Below are 15,203 nucleotides of genomic sequence, written 5' to 3' on the forward strand. Positions count from 1 at the left end.
TTCTTTTAAAAAAAAGTTGGTGTGGAAGGCCTGGTGATGCCCAATACTAGGCAGGAGTCTGTGCTCAAGTTGAGGAGACCTTACCCAAGAAGAAGGGCAAGTTGGGGTGTCCAGTGCTTCTAGAGGGTCCTGGGAAAGGACTCAGGGAAAGAAGGTGGGCATGGTGGCAAGTCCCAGGGCACTGGGGATACCGTGGAAGGAGTGGGGTGTTTGAACAGACAACAGAGTCCAGTTCTTGTGCAATATGGCAACTTGGGCTGTGTCCTGGCGACCTCCCTGGCAGGAGGCACTGGTGGCACTGGACCCTTCTCACTCTCCTCGCCAGGGCAGTGCCCATCTGTCCCAACACTGATGACAGTATCTGACCCCTGACTCAGGAGAGCCTCACAAGTCCTCCTCAAAAATTGCTTTCTCCCCACTGTGAGCAATTATTTGGAACAATGAAAATATCTTGTCCCTCATCAAACTCTCAATTCAGCATGTCAGCATGGATGCATGGATTCCAACTTCACTGCCACTAACTCTGATGCTCCAGCTATCTAGGCCTTGGCCAGCAGGAGCCCCTCTAAGCGGCTCCTATGTGCCCTCATTCCCTTAATTTCTGGGACATAAGATGCCCAGTCTCCTCCTCTGCACCCCCCACCCAGCCCTGGTCTTGAGTTTAAACGTCCACTGAGCAGAGCTGAGAAGACACTTGCATCACCGCAGGGCAAGGTGAAGATGCCAAGGCTCAGGACCAGACTGCTCCAGATGACATGAGTGAGGTTGGATGCTTCCCAAATCACCTGCAGCACACACACTCCACACACAGCATCTTCCACTCTTCCGGAAGCAGACACCATCAGTGCTTAGGTTAGGCCAAATCTGTGTCAAGGGTTAGCTGGGAGGTGACAAAGTGCTTGACCATCATTTTCACAGAAGTAAGGACAAACCAACTTCCTTTCTTCTTAACCATAAGCAATCACTTTTCTTATCTGGAAATTAAAGTTATTTGTAAAGAGTCTAATCAAGGAATCCTGATTAAGAGTGGATGTGTGCTGTGATCCCAAGAAACAACCACTTTCCCTGCACAGAAACCACAAATGAGCGGCCTGCGTCGCTCTCAGATGCTGCGGGCACCAATGGGTTGGAGCTGCTGCTCTACGCTTTTCTTATCTTCCCCTAAAAGTCTTTCCCATTCAAAGTTATTGTGGCAAAATAAGAAAAGAGAATCACTCCATTCATCAATAAAGGAACTACTAGTATTGCAGGTGGACACAGGCGGTGCCCAGCCCACTTAGCATCGGGCTCTGTGAATCCTCACAAGCAGAAGAACTGCTATCATTAGGAATTGATGGGCCACTTTCTATTTTTATCGAAGAGGTGAAGCTGAGGCAGCTTTGAAGTCAGGATGTCCATGTGGTAACGCCCACCATTCAGCCACAGAAAGGCTGATGCCTCTTTTTATCTTGAATAAGGCAGCGCTCACAGTAACCCGGACCAAGAGGTACCCCCGCCAGGCTTTCTGACAGAGCCACAGTCAGGTGGCTGTGCAAGGGCTAGCCCTGGGCATTGAGCTTTCGAAGGAGACTTAGAGCTGCTCTCCCACCTCAGGGAGAAGCACCTCACTTGGCACAATGAGAAAAGGCTACATGGCAGACACTGTATAAGGGCAACCCCTTATCTTCTGAACTGACCGTGTGGGCTGGGCACTAAAAGCCACCCCTCCAACCTGCAGAGTATGACCAAGTGTTGACCATGAGCTATATCTGGATGTAAGCTGAGCTCACAGAAAGTCAAGCAGGTGCTTTTCCCACTGGCCATGGCCACAGCAGCCCCGTTGGAATGAGAAAAATAGGTGGGCACGGGTCTGAGAGGACTGGTGAGCCCCAAACTCAGGGATAGGAGGGCGAGAGCTGTGTGGTGGAACTTACAGGAATGTGAGGTAGAGGCACTCGCCCGTTGACCTGGACGCTCTCCTGCATCTCCCTGCGGTGCTGCTTACGGATCCTGTATGGTGGGATTCCATCCCTGCCAGAAGAAAGAGACAGCCTGGTGTGAGCACACACAGAACAGCTCCACAAAGCACAGCTGTGCCAGCTTTACCATGGGCAGGGTCCATGTGGCCTGGTAATTAAGAAAGGTTCTTACATTTTTAAAGGAGGGAAGGAATATGTGACAGAGACAGCATGTGGCCACAAAGCCTGAAATATTTGCTACTGGATGTTTATAAAAAACATTTGCTGCCCTCGCCAGTTTGGCTCAGTGGATAGAGCATTGGCCCTCAGATGAAGGGTCCTAGGTTCAATTCCAGTCAAGGATATGTATCTCAGTTGCAGGCTCGATCCCCAGCCCTGGTTGAGGCAGGTGCGGGAGGCAACCAATCTATGTGTCTCTCACATCGATGTTTCTCTGTCTCTCCCCCTCCCTTCCACTCTCTAAAAACAAACACACAAACAAAAGAACATTTGCTGATCCCTGCTTTACTGCCCAGGCAGGATGCGATGTGCCTACCTGGGAGGGGACAGGAAACATTTGAGAGCTGCAAAATGGGCAGCCTAAACAACCTAGATCATAATGAAAGATTTGCAAGGTTTCATTTCTCTACTTCCTTCCAGGGTAAACTGGTCAAGCAGTGCACTCTCTTTGAGGAATGCTCAAATTAGTTTTCTTGACATAGCTATGAAGATTTAACTTCTGAAGATTGTGATAAAAATATATCATATATAGGCTTTAAGATAATTAAATGCACTTACTCAAGACAGACACCAGATTTAACACATAATTCATTGCATGTATACAATCCCTAAAAACTCTCCAGTCCTTTCCCTGCCATTTAAAAGTTACTCTGGGGAGCACAGTGGCTACCAGGAGCCAGTGTGTGAAAAGATGGCCGTCAAAGCAGGATGACTAGCATGGCTTCTCTGGGTTCCTTCTTCCTCTCTATTGAAGGAACCCCAGGTGGGCCTCCCTGCTCTCCAGTGTGCAGTGAATGTCTGTGACCCCGACTCCAGGGTGCAGTGAATGTCCTGACCCCCTCGACTACTTCCCAAGCACCGCCCACTGTCAGCACATCATGCTCTTCCTGTATGGGGAACGCAAACATGCAGCCAGGACAATTCTAACCCCCACTTTAACTGCTGGATGGCCTAGGGCCGTGGTCGGCAAACTCATTAGTCAACAGAGCCAAATATCAACAGTACAACGATTGACATTTCTTTTGAGAGCCATATTTTTTTTTAACTTAAACTATATAGGTAGGTACATTGTTATTAACTTAATTAGGGTACTCCTAAGGCTTAGGAAGAGCCACACTCACGGGGCCAAAGAGCCACATGTGGCTCCTGAGCCGCAGTTTACTGACCACGGGCCTAGGGAAGTTGCCACCTTGCCCCTTGGTGCCCAGGACACACTTGGTGAATCCTGGGCAGCCCCACACCTACCAGCACAGCAGTTTCATGGGTAGGTAGGGCTGCAACATTCTCCCCAGAGCCCTGGTCTGGGTGTAAAAGGTGAGCTTTGGTTCAGAACAGGGCAGAGAGAGGCTGTGATGGTCTCTCCCTCCTATCACTGCCTCCATATCCCTGGCTATCAGCGATCCAGTGGGTGCAAGGGGACTCAAGGGGGCAGGTGTCAAGGAAAAAGTGAGTAGAATTTAAAATGTCTTTACATGCCCTTAGGATTTTGTTCAGGTGCCCTGAGCAACCAAGTTGTTTGTTTCTCATATATATTAAAGTATATGAGAAACAATGGGGCACTCAAAAATTCCATACTCCTCTATGGGGATTAGGCATTATCCTCAGACACCTATGTCCAAAAATCCACGAACTACAAAGGTGGTCAGTCATTTTTGTCATGAGGTTAAAATACTAAGTGCAGTTGCCCCAACAACAATTTAGATAAAACACACGGTCCTATTTTTTTGCATCTAATATACATTCAAATATGTCATAATTTTACATTCCAAATTCTTGACTTTCCTACATTTCTGACTCATTATAAATCAAGATGAACAAAATATCAAGGGGAAAACATTTTATTTATATTTTTTTATTGATTTCAGAGAGGAAGGGAGAGGGAGAGAGAGAGAGAAACATCAATGATGAGAATCATTAATCAGCTGCCTCCTGCACGTTCCCTAATGGGGATTGAACTCCCAACCCACCCATGTGCCCTGATCAGGAATTGAATCGTGACCTGGTTCACAGGTCGACACTCAACCACTGAACCATACCGGCTTGGCCATTTTTAAATTGTTAAATCTTCCCTTTAGCAAACGTATTTTATTGGAGAGAATTAAGATACTTTTCAAGAAAGTTGAAAATTACCTAGGCAGATTAACTGTCATTTTAGTCACAGAGTATTGGGGAAGAGGAAAACCAGATGCGACAAATGCTATCCATCTGGTGCTTCCAGCCTTTTGTGGGCACCTGCAGGGCTGCAGCTGGATGTAACTGTTTTATGATACTTTACATTCATGGCAGGTACTGTTTGAAACCCCAATAATTTCAAGTAAGAAGTTGCTAAGAAACATGTCAACGTTTTATCTTAAAGGTACAAAATAAAGGAGAATGAAATAGTCCATGAGAAATACCACATTCAGAAGCTCAACCTGAAGGGACAGATTCATCTAGTGATGTCACTACATGGTCACTGAAAGGGAGAGAGCTCAAGACTTACAATGATGGGTGACTGGCTAAGTTTGGCTCAGAAATAGCTTATGATAACCTATCCTGTACTAAAATTGAGGTGTCAGAAGAATCCTTAAAGACAGGCAAATGATAGGCAGAGGACCTGAATAGACACTTCTCCAAAGAGGACATACAAATGGCCAATAGACATATGAAAAGATACTCAACATCACTAATCATCGGAAATACAAATTAAAAGCACTGTGAGATATCACCTCACACCTGTTAGAATGGCTATCATCAAAAGCCAACAAATAACATACTGGTTTCCATAGTGGCTACATGAGGGAGAAAAGGGAACAATCATGCAGCCACTATGGAAAACAGTATGGAGGGTCCTCAAAAAATTTAAAATGGAACTGCCTTATGACCTAGCAATTCTAGTTCTAGGTATATATATGAAGAAACCGCAAGCCGAAACCGGTTTGGCTCAGTGGATAGAGCGTCGGCCTGCGGACTGAAAGGTCCCAGGTTCGATTCCGGTCAAGGGCATGTACCTGGGTTGCGGGCACATCCCCAGTGGGAGGTGTGCAGGAGGCAGCTGGTCGATGTTTCTCTCTCATCGATGTTTCCGACTCTCTATCTCTCTCCCTTCCTCTCTGTAAAAAATCAATAAAATATAATAAAAAAAAAAAAAAAAGAAAAGAAACCGCAAACACTAATTCAAAAGGAAAGGATGCACCCCTATGTTCATAGCAGTATTATTCACAATAACCAAGACAGAGAAGCAACCAGGTGCCATAAATAGATGAGTGGATAAAAAAGTTGTGATACGCCCTAGCCGGTTTGGCTCAGTGTATAGAGCATTGGCCTACAGATGCAAAGGTCCCGGGTTCGATTCTGGTCAAGGGTACATGCCTGGGTTCCGGGCTCAGTCTCTAGTAGGGGGCGTGCAGGAGGCAGCCAATCAATGATTCCCTCTCATTATTGATGTTTCTCTCTCTCTTCCTTTCCCTTCCTCTCTGAAATAAATAAAAATATATTTTAAATTTTTTAAAAAGTTGTGATATATGTATACAATAGAATATTACTCAGCCATAAAAAAGAATAAAATTTTACCATTTGTGACAGCATGGATGGACCTAGAGGGTACTATGCTAATTGAAATAAGTCATTCAGAGAAAGACAAATACCTTATGATTTCACTTATGTGTGGAATCTAAAGGACGAAATAAACTAACAAAATAAAAATAGGCTCATAGATACAGAGAACAGACTAATTGTTGCTAGAGGGAGGGGGTTTGGGAGACTAGGTGAACAAGGTGAAAAAATTTAAGACTCATTACAAAATACTTGCAGGGATGTCAAGTACAGTGTAGGAAATATAGTCAATAACATTGTAATAGCTATGTATGGTGCTATGAAAATATAAGGGGGAACAGTTTGTAAAGTATATGATTGTCTAACCACTATACTGTATACCTAAAACTAATACAAAATAATACTGAATTGCCGAAACCGGTTTGGCTCAGTGGATAGAGTGTCGGCCTGCGGACTGAAAGGTCCCGGGTTCAATTCCGGTCAGGGGCGTGTACCTGGGTTGCAGGCACATCCCCAGTGGATGTGTAGGAGGCAGCTGATCGATGTTTCTCTCTCATCGGTGTTTCTGGCTCTCTGTCTCTCTCCCTTCCTCTCTGTAGAAGACCAATGGAATATGTTAAAAAAAAAAATACTGAATGTAAATTGTAGTTGAAAAATATTCATTTAACAAATATTGACTGAATTTCAACTACTATTGATTGGGGATTTCAACTACTATTGATTGGGGATTTCAACTACTATTGATTGGTTTTGAAGGTCAACAAAATATTCAAGAATGTTTACATATGAGATTAAAAAAAACAACAACAACACAAACAGCAGGTGCCCTAGCTGGTGTCTCAGTGATGAGAGTGTTGGCCTGTACACCAAAGGGTTGTGGGTTCAATTCCCAGTCAAGGGCATGTACCTGGGTTGCAGATTTGATCCCTGGCCCCAGTCGTGGTGCATGTAGGAGGCAACCAATCAATGTGTCTTTCTCACATCAATGTTTCTCTCTGTTTCACAAAATCAATGAAAAACTATCCTTGGGTAAGGATTAACAACAACAGAGACAGAGAGAGAGAGATCGATTAGTTGCCTCCGCACGCACTCCCAGACCAGGGCCAGGGATCCAGCCTGCAACTGAGGTACAAAAAAATACATATACACGCCCACAAAGATAGGCAAACGAAAGGTATGAACTATAAAATGGCATGTTAAGTGGGACACTATTTTTTTGGTTAATCCTCACAATTTATTTATTTTTTTTCTTTTCTTTATTGTTTGTTAATTCTCACCTGAGGATATTTGTCTGTTGATTTTTAGAGAAAGTGGAAGGGGGCGATTTTGAGAGAATGGAAGGGAAAGGGAAGGAGGGAGGGAGGGAGGGAGGGAGGGAGAGTGGGAGGAACAGAGAGACAGAGAGAGAGAGATCGATTAGTTGCCTCCGCACGCACTCCCAGACCAGGGCCAGGGATCCAGCCTGCAACTGAGGTACATGCCCTTGACCGGAATCGAATCTAGGACCCTTCAGTCCGAGGGCCAACCCTCTACCCACTGAGCCAAACTAGCTAGGTCAAGTGGAACACAATTTAAAAGTATGCATTCGCCCAGCCAATATGGCTCAGTAGTTGAGCCTTGACCTATGAACCAGGAGATCATGGTTCAATTCCCAGTCAGGGCACATACCTGGATTATAGGCCCAATCCCAAGTAGGGGGCATGCAAGAGGCAGCCAATTGATGATTCTCTCTCATCACTGATATTCTATCTCTCCTTCTCCCTTCCTCTCTGAAATCAATAAAAATAGTTATTTTATATTTATTTTTAATATTTTAAGAAAAATGATCTGAAATATAATGTTGCATGCAATAAACATTAATCTCAAGAAAAATGATTTTAGCCCTAACCAGTTTGGCTCAGTGGATAGAGCACCGGCATGCAGACTCAAGGGTCCCAGGTTCAATTCCGGTCAAGGTCATGTACCTTGGTTGCAGGCACATCCCCAGTGGGGAGTGTGCAGAAGGCAGCTGATTGATGTTTCTCTCTCATCGATGTTTCTAACTCCCTATCCCTCTCCCCTCCTCTCTGTAAAAAATCAATAAAACATATTTAAAAAAAATAAAAATGATTTTAAATACGATGTTACCTACAATAAACAGCAATTATTCAAGAAAAATGATCTAACATATAATACTATTATATGCAATAAACATTAATATTTCAAGAATAAAAGGATTTTAAGTATATTACCAAAACTGTACTAACATAATATCACAAAAGTTGTAGGAAATATTAAAAATCTGAAAATAACAGGATTACTTCTATTATAGTCTAGAATATTTTCCCCCCTCTGGCTTTATTTTTGTTTATCAGTTTATGTTGTTCATTATATCCCACAAATGAGTGAGACCATATGATATTTATCTTTCTCTGACTGACTTATCTCACTTAGCTTGAAGCTCTCCAGTTCCAACCATGCTGTTGCAAATGGTAAGAGTTCCTTCATTTTTATAGCAGCATAGCATTCCATTGTGTAGATGTACCACAGTTTTCTAATCCACTCATCTGCTGATGGGCACTTAGGCTGTTTCCAAATCTTAGCTATTATAAATTGTGCTGCTATGAACATAGGGATGCATATATCCTTTCTAATTGGTGTTTCTGGTTTCTTGGGATATAGTCCTAGAAGTGGGATTACTGGGTCAAATAGTCCTTATTTTCTTTCTTATTTAATCTACGATTCCTCAAATATTTCACATGATGAAATAGGCTGGATGGAGAAGTCTCCCTGTGACCAGCTGACAGTTTGTTGCTGTCTAGGCCCTATGAGGTCTCAGTCTTGTGGGGAAAGAACCCTGTGTAAAGTATATTCTATACCTTTCCCCTGCACTTAGTACTTTTCCACTGTGTCCACTTGGGGCTCCTGCCCTCTCTGCAGTTTTCCTGTTATTCTCATTTCAGGTGTTACAAGAGAGAGCTAAGGGGCCAAGAAGAGCAGCTCTAGACTTGGCTCCCTGCAACCTCCTGCAGCTGCATCCAGCTTAACTGTTCACCCCCATCACATAAGTAAGAGACATATAAATACCTGCCCTCCATACTCCTGCTTGCTGACACTACTTTGGTCTCAGCCCTTCTGTTCACAGGTGTAACAATGAACTTTGCTTTTTAATTTCATTCTGCCTGTTCCTCTAAGTATCGACCTAACACCTGCAGTCAGTGAGCTCACACCTACCTGCTCAATGTCACAGCCACAGGCTTTCTGGCCCTGAGGCTGGAGGGTGTCTAGGAGTCAGCCCCCACCCCTAAGGCCCGAAGCTAAACAGATACTTCCTATCAGTGCTGGTCAGATAGCAAATGGCAAAAGTACCAAAAGCTGGGCAAGTCTGACATCATGGGCAGCAAGGTCAAGACCCCAAATGACTTCAGCGGGTGGGATAAGCAATGCCCTCATCTAGTAAGACAATGTTTGACACCATCAAGCTTCTAATGTGCACTTGTACCCCAACAAGCCATCTGCCAATGTGAAGGAGAAGGTGTCAGAAAACAAGTACTTTCCCACAAAAGGAGAGTATGAAAGATCCGCTGCCACCATGGAGAACACGGAGGCTCAACGTGGCTGCTTGTGGTCCTGAGACCTTTTGGACATGCAAAGCCTCAGTTGAAATATCTGGGCACTGGGCCAGCACACAGAACCAGCTGCACCAACTTCCTCCCTTGCCTGCATCTCCCTGTCTCCCCATGGTGAGATGATAGGGAACTGCTCGAGAGTATGACAATTTCTAAATTTAAAAAACTGGTAAATACCTAACTGTGGACAAGAGATGCACCCGCATAGCAGTGTAGCCTTCCAGGGATGGCACCAGGGTCACAACTGCCTGGGCAGGCAGTCACCCTCTGCTTGGCTGCTAACCAGTGCCAATCTTTAAAGTGAACCCCACACTATAAAAACCAAAGAGAAAAACAGAACCAAAGTGCTCTACCCCAGGCAGCCCTAGAATTTGTTTCAATGTCACCCCATGGTTTCTTCTCTTTCAAAGGTTCCTGTAACCTCGGCCTTGGAGAAAAACAACTAATGCAAAACTCAATTCTAGTTTATGTTAAGATTAAAAAAAAAAAGTTTTTATTGATTTTAGATAGAAGGGAGGAGAGATATAAAAAACAGTGATCGGCTACCTCCTGCATGCCCCGCCGCTACTGGGGGTCTAGTCTGCAACTTGAGCATGTGCCCCAACCGGGAATGAAACCGGTGACCTCCCAGTACATGGGACAACACTCAACCAACTAAGCCACACTTGCCAGGCTATGTTAGGATTTTAAACAACACTTCCTGCGATGCAGCTTGTCTGTCTGTATGTTGGATGTACTAACACCAAATTGGGAGAAGGGCCACAAGTCACTTCCCGTCAAGATAAAGCCCCAGCTGGGACTGGCACAGGCTGCCATGCTCCATGAGGGCTGCACTCACCCAGGAAGGGGGGACTTACACACTGCTGTCAGTGAGGGACAGGCTGTCCGCGTCGCTGGAGAGGCTCTGCTGCTCACTGTCATTGGTGCTGGTGGCTGGAGCGAGGGCATAGCCAGAGTTGACATAGTAGGGGTGGACAGGCTCCCGCCAGGATCCATATCTGCAAAGAAGGAAGGCACGTCAACAGCAGCCCAACATCTTCTCCTATTAATCCACATTTTCAGAATCATATGGATATCCTTGTATATGAACTACAAATGCAAACAATTCAAGAAAAAGTAAAAAGGGCGGGCATCTCCTTCCTGCCTCCCATCCTCCAGTGGGATCGGTTAATCCCCAGGCATCTTCCAGGTCTTTCCTTTGCATTTAGGTAGATGTGTAAGTGAACACACAGATTATTATTTGGATTTGCATTTTTATGCACGTTAACTAGGAACATGACACAGCTGTTCTGCTCATCTTTCTTCTAAAGAGCAGACTTATTTGCTGCAAAGCACACCCAACCTCCTGGGTGTTCCAGCAGCAGTGTCAACCCTTGCCCACTACCTTGTGTAGGCCCACTTCAAGGCAGCCAGAACTGTGCACATGTCTGAGAACTGCCACAGGATGGAATGTAGGGGGTGACGGGGAAAGTACAGAAGTTTAACAGAGTGTTCATGCTGCCCTCCAGTCATTCCTGGGTGGCATTCACCTCCAGATGTCATGTGATTAGCCAGAAAATGAGAATTTATTTTAGTTAACAGTCAGGCTGGCAGTTTTGAGTGTCATTTAAAATCCTGCCTCTGTAAGTTACCCATTCATACCTTTTGCCCATTTTCTACTGTGCTGTTTGATTTTTTTAAAAATTATGTTTTTATTGATTTCAGAGAGAGGGAGGGAGGGAGAGATAGAAACATCAATAATGAAAGAGAATCATTGATAGGCTGCCTCCTGCACGTCCCCCTACTGGGGATTGAGCCTGCAACCTAGGCATGTGCCCTGACCAGGAATTGAACCAGTAACCTCTTGGTTCCTGGGTCCATGCTCAAGTGCTGAGTCACACCCAGCTGGGCTCTTAATGATTTACATTGGTTTTTAAATATTCTTACTATTAACCTTGGGCTACGTATAAAGAAGATTTTTTTTTCTTTAGAGTCACTTAAAAAAAAAAATCCTCAACCAAGGATATGTTTATTGATTTTAGAGGGGGGGGGGAGGGAGGGAAGATGGGAAGAAGGGGGGGAGAGAGAGAGAAACATCGACCATTGCCTCCTGTCCATGCCCTACTGGACATCAAACCTATACCTGCAACCTTTTGGTGTATGGGACAACACTCCTACCAACTGAGCCACCCAGCCAGGGCTAAAGTCACTTTTTAAAAAAAATACTGTTTATATTCATTTTGGTCATACAAAGTGTTTTATTTTTATGAAATCAGATTTGGGAACCTCTTCCTTTATAGATTTTTTCCCCCTATCTTACATACATAGGCCTTCCTCATTCCAAATTATAAATATACTAGGAGCCCAGCACGCAATTCAAAATTGCGCGGTGCTGCCCACCCTCCAGTCTGGCCCTGCCTCCCTCTCCAGCCCTTGAAGCAGCTGCGGCCACTGCTGATCAGGCCCTCCCCCAACGCAGGTGCACAGAGACCCCTGCCACCCCACTCCCCGACGCTGTGCGTGCAACCTCCTCCTGTCTGGTCGACCTGTTAGGGCATCCCGGTTAATTAACATATTTCTCTATTTTCAATATATATATTTTTTCTTCTATTTATCTTAATTTTTAAAAATTGACTAGTAGATCTTTATCTAAAATGCATGTGGATGTAAAATCTACCTCACTTTCTTGCATCAAAATGGAAAGCCAGTTGTTAACACTAAACTGAATCTTTCTGGACTTCCCTCACACACGTATCTATTCTAGAGTCTTCACTGATCTACCTACATGTCAGCTTTCCTGACCCCCTCACTGCTGCCCTTGGCCTTGTGTTCCAACACCACCTCTTCTTCCCAAAGACTGTCCTTGAATAGACACTTCTGTCAGGCCTCTACAGGTCATGATGAAAATGGGAAAGGACTAAGGCTGTCTGTGTAGGAGGCTGGGGTATTCATGCTGAATGCTCAGTGATGTGCACAATGGACCCCAGTCACAGTCCTCACAGCCCCAGCCTCACTTCTGATTAGAGTTACTACTCACAGTACTTGAGCACTTGCTGTACTGGTGAATGACAGGCTGTACTGACTGCCAGGACCTGGGATGCATTACCCTGTCCTTTGGACTTCAATGTCCTCAGTGTAGAAAGAGGAGAGACCAGATTGTTTCTAAGCTGAGAGAATCCCTGTGGACACCCCTTGACTGATGAACAAAACCTTCTGGAGGCCCTATTTCATGTCATGCGCATACCCAGGAAAAGGCACTTTAATAAGACCGCAGGACACCGTGGTATCATGGACACCTGTCACGCAGGCTATGTGGAGCTGGGCTGGATCAGACAGTGGGTTTGGAAGGCAGGCCCACAGAGGAGGGCCATGTCCCCTGGGGGCCTCGACAAGAGCAGCACCTGAGGCCAAAAACACCAAAACAATGCCAACTGTGGTCAGTACTCCTCCTCTTCCAGCCATCGAAGTCACAGCAATGGACAGTAACTAGGCCATATGACTTACCTACCAGCTCAGGAAGCAGATGTTCATCATTCCAACACCACAGAGGGGAGCAACACCCAGGGGTTTAGTCACTATCCAACACACAGTATTTCTGACCCACCCAATGTAGCCCGAGGGCATCCTTGGAGGCCACTAGTATGTTCTGGCCCAGTGAGAGCCAAGGCAGGGCTATGAAGGCTCTCTGGAAAGCATCATGTCCAAAGATGTACAGGAAGGACAGGGTGTCTTTAGGATGTGGACAGTCTGTCCCTAGGTCCTGTTTACACATCTTTGTCTAGACTGTATCTGACACAGAGCAGAAGAAATGATATTTTACAGAGAGGAATTTGATTTAAATATCAAAAACTTATCTTTTAAATGACAGTTACTCTTCTGGCACTTACAAAATAAAACCACCAATATCGTCACCCAACAGCCACTGTACTGAAATTCAAATTACAGGCTAAGTGCTGAACTGTTTGTTTTCCAGTTTCCTTTTAACATTTAAGGAATATTACACTTTTTTAAAAAATATATTTTATTGATTTTTTACAGAGAGGAAGGAAGAGAGATAGAGAGTTAGAAACATCGATGAGAGAGTAACATCGATCAGCGGCCTCCTGCACATCTCCTACTGGGGATGTGCCTGCAACCAAGGTACATGCTCTTGACCGGAATCGAACAAAAATTTTTTGAATTAAAGAAGAAAAGGTGTCACAGCACGGAAGCCCAAGCCCGTGCTTCAGATCATACTGAAGAGCCCCACACCTGCACGTGCCCACCTTCACCTCCCGCTATGGGACAGGAATGATGACAGCACAGGATCAAGTCCCAGGCTTCGATGCGTCCGGTATGTCTGCCTTGCTCCTCTGATGGCTCCCAGAAAATTCATCTTTAAGGTGATAAGTACGGAAAACATGGATTTTTAAAAAATATTTATTTTATTGATTTTTGACAGGGAGGAAGGAAGAGGGATAGAGAGTTAGAAACATCGGTGAGAGAGAAACATCGATTCAACTGCCCCCTGCACGCTCCCTACTAGGGATGTGCCCGCAACCAAGGTACATGCCTTGATCAGAACTGAACCTGGGACCCTTCAGTCCGCAGGCCGATGCTCTATCCACTGAGCCAAATCGATTTGGGCGAAAAACATGGATTTTTAATTTTCTATAGTATCCAGTGCAGAGTAAGTCCCACTATGTACATGCATTCCAAGTTCAGAGAACAAAGGGAAGAGAAGAGAAAGGAGGAAGTGCTACCCATCACCTGTTTACCTTTTTAAAGTTCTAGACATGAAGCTGGCTCCTGGGACAGGTTAGTGCTCACTTCTTGCCATGGAAAACAGAACCGCTGGGCCTTCACTGCAGGCTGATGTGACAAAGAAAATTCTGACTAGTGATGTGTGAGAGGAAATGGCATGTAGGGAACTCCAGGACCAGAGGTGGGAGGGAAGTGTGTGTGTGTGTGTGTGTATGCACGTGTGCTGATGTGCAGACACAAACTCCTACATGAATATGGGCACAACAAATATGGCCAACTCCTCAAGTGGTGCATCTAAGGAAACATCCAACTCCTCTCTAAGCTTTCCAAGTCCTCAGAATAAAACCTGCTGAGACCCATACAAGCACGCTACCCCTGCCCCCCGGCGGGCCCTCATCCTGCCTGTATTGACTGCTCTCTGGCTATTGTTCACAGGACTTTCATTTTCCATTTTTTTACATTTAACCTTTCTATTCTCTTACTTTTGTGTCTCTTGTTAAGATTCAGTGTGACAACCGTAACCGGTTTGGCTCAGTAGATAGAGAGTCGGCCTGTGGACTCAAGGGTCCCAGGTTCAATTCCGGTCAAGGGCATGTACTTTGGCTGCGGGCATATCCCCAGTGGGGGATGTGCAGGAGGCAGCTGATCGATGTTTCTCGATCATCAATGTTTCTAACTCTCTATCCCTCTCCCTTCCTCTCTGTAAAAAATCAATAAAATATATTAAAAAAAAGATCCAGTGTGACAGTTTTTCCTTTTAATTGTATCACTTAGTCCTGCTGCACTGAGTTTGATCACTGAGCGTGGGGCCACCATCTTAACTTGCTTTCTGTTTGTCACTGGTTCTATTTGTTTTCCTCTTTCTTGCCTACTTTTTGAATATTTTTCATGTTTCATCTTCTCCCTCTAATAAAGTAACCCTTTCACTATTCTGATAGTGATTCCCATAAAGACGACAATAGGTAGCCTTTATGTATTGAAGTCTCCAATGTGCATTTACCTCTTCCAAGGCAACACAAGGTCAGAATTTCCTCCCTCACACACTGATGTGCTACTGGTATCGTGTATTTTAATTCTATATATGTCTTAAACCTCACAAGACATTATTAGTATTGTTTTACCAACTGAAAGTCACCTAGAGTTACCCCCATATTTGCCCTTT

At 44.7% G+C, this 15,203-nt stretch overlaps 1 protein-coding gene across 2 annotated transcripts in view; it reads right to left on the reverse strand.

The window, feature by feature from the left end:
• The window catches only part of AXIN1 (axin 1), a 73,337-nt gene that overhangs the window by 24,964 nt on the left and 33,170 nt on the right, over positions 1-15,203 (reverse strand). For both annotated transcript variants that reach the window (XM_015565576.1, XM_015565575.1), the window contains exons 2-3: positions 10,177-10,317; positions 1,914-2,010 (exon numbers count right to left, since the gene is read on the reverse strand). In XM_015565576.1, coding sequence (XP_015421062.1) covers positions 1,914-2,010; positions 10,177-10,317 — 238 coding nt within the window. The remainder of the gene's footprint in view (positions 1-1,913; positions 2,011-10,176; positions 10,318-15,203) is intronic.

This window comes from Myotis davidii, unplaced genomic scaffold (genome assembly GCF_000327345.1).
Source record: "Myotis davidii unplaced genomic scaffold, ASM32734v1 scaffold100, whole genome shotgun sequence".
Taxonomy (NCBI): domain Eukaryota; kingdom Metazoa; phylum Chordata; class Mammalia; order Chiroptera; family Vespertilionidae; genus Myotis; species Myotis davidii.